The sequence below is a fragment of the Bison bison genome, unplaced genomic scaffold, assembly GCF_000754665.1.
Source record: "Bison bison bison isolate TAMUID 2011002044 unplaced genomic scaffold, Bison_UMD1.0 scf7180017845598, whole genome shotgun sequence".
Classification (NCBI taxonomy): domain Eukaryota; kingdom Metazoa; phylum Chordata; class Mammalia; order Artiodactyla; family Bovidae; genus Bison; species Bison bison.
The window spans coordinates 20,018-21,400 of NW_011476171.1; the positions used below are offsets into that span (position 1 = coordinate 20,018).

General features: G+C 62.5%; 1 protein-coding gene across 1 annotated transcript in view; it reads right to left on the minus strand.

Annotated features, from left to right (window-relative positions):
• LOC104985707 (gamma-tubulin complex component 6-like) overlaps nucleotides 1-1,258 on the minus strand; it is a gene marked incomplete at its 5' end in the record, with an annotated part of 8,483 nt that extends 7,225 nt beyond the window's left edge. The window contains 4 exons of the mRNA XM_010836003.1: nucleotides 148-250; nucleotides 378-469; nucleotides 796-880; nucleotides 994-1,258. Coding sequence (XP_010834305.1) covers nucleotides 148-250; nucleotides 378-469; nucleotides 796-880; nucleotides 994-1,258 — 545 coding nt within the window. The remainder of the gene's footprint in view (nucleotides 1-147; nucleotides 251-377; nucleotides 470-795; nucleotides 881-993) is intronic.
• Between the last annotated feature and the right edge of the window lie 125 nt (nucleotides 1,259-1,383).

Sequence of the window (1,383 nt, forward strand, 5' to 3'; positions counted from 1 at the left end):
GGGACAGCTCAGGGGCAGAGATGCTAGGACTGCTGACCCTCCATGCTGGAGAGCCTCCTGGCATTGCTCCCAGGGGGCCCTTCTGGAGTTCCAGCTGCAGAAGGCCCCGCCCACCTGTCACCCAGGAATCCAGGCTGATGTGCTCACCCACCCACTTGTGAAACTGGAGGTACACATGACCCGAGAGTCATACCCGTCATCGGTGAGACCTGGGGGCCGATCCAGCTGTCCCACAGCCACACAGAGCAGCCTGGAGGAAGAGTCGGCTCCTGAATGAGCTGCACACACGCCACCTGGAGCCCATTCCCAGAGCCCTTCCCACGCGGCCAGCCCACGAGCCCTGCCTTGGAGCCTTAGACCAGCCAGGAGAGGCTTACCTCTGGGCTCCATGGGACAGGCCATACCGAACAGCCACGTCCAGGGTGGCAGCTGCAGCAGGGACTGGGGTGGCTGCCATGCCACTGCTCACCTGTGGGGTGGGTAACAGGTGTAAAAGGCAACTCCCAAGCAGGGTAAACATACCCATCTGTCCCTTCTTTGCCCCTGGCTACGGGGTATCATCTGTCCAATCAGGTCAAATTGCTTCAACTGCTTCACTCCTGAAAATAAGACGCTTAAAACTACAAGTCATTCTCTTCACTTCTCTGCCAAGAGAATTTTCTTGAGGGAACTGAGGGGTGCTCCTGAACTCTGTCCCTGGGGGCTGTTCTGCGAAGGATCCTGGGCACAAAGCAACACTCACGCCGACATGGTTCTGCACCACCCAGCCCTGCCCTGACTCCCAGTTGCCCCCACCTGCCCATCCAGGATCCTGTCCAAGAGGTATAGGACCTTCCCGAGTGCAGTGAGGGCCCCGTCCTGGGCCAGGGCCTCATGTGGCCTGTGGTGGACAAACCAGGGGGACGCAAGGAGATGGCGTGACACGCAGACCATAGCTGAATCTCACACATGCAGACGTGGCCTGGTCCCGCCCCCCAGGCCCGCCCTGCCCACCTGGCCCAGGCCTGTGTCTCCTCCTGCGGCAGTGACCCCTCCTCACAGAGGACACCCGGGGGCAGGGCCAGGCCTGTGTCTGGCGCAATCAGGGCAACAGCCACGCGGACAGGGGGTGTGGGGTGTAGGCGCAGCTGGTCCAGGAGTGAACTCAGAGCAGCAGCAGCCTGGGTCACCACTGCCTTGAACTGGGGCTCCCCCAGCGGCAGCGGCGAGGGCCTCCCCTCTGGGCAGGGAGTGCCGGGGCTCAGTACAGGGGCGGCACCTAGGGGTACAGGGTGGTTCAGAGTCACAGTCACTGACGGGAGCCTGAGGCACCATCCCACCTGCCAACCCAAGTCAGGCTGACCTTGCTGCTGGAGGCTCACCCAGTGAGGGGCCTGGGCTGCC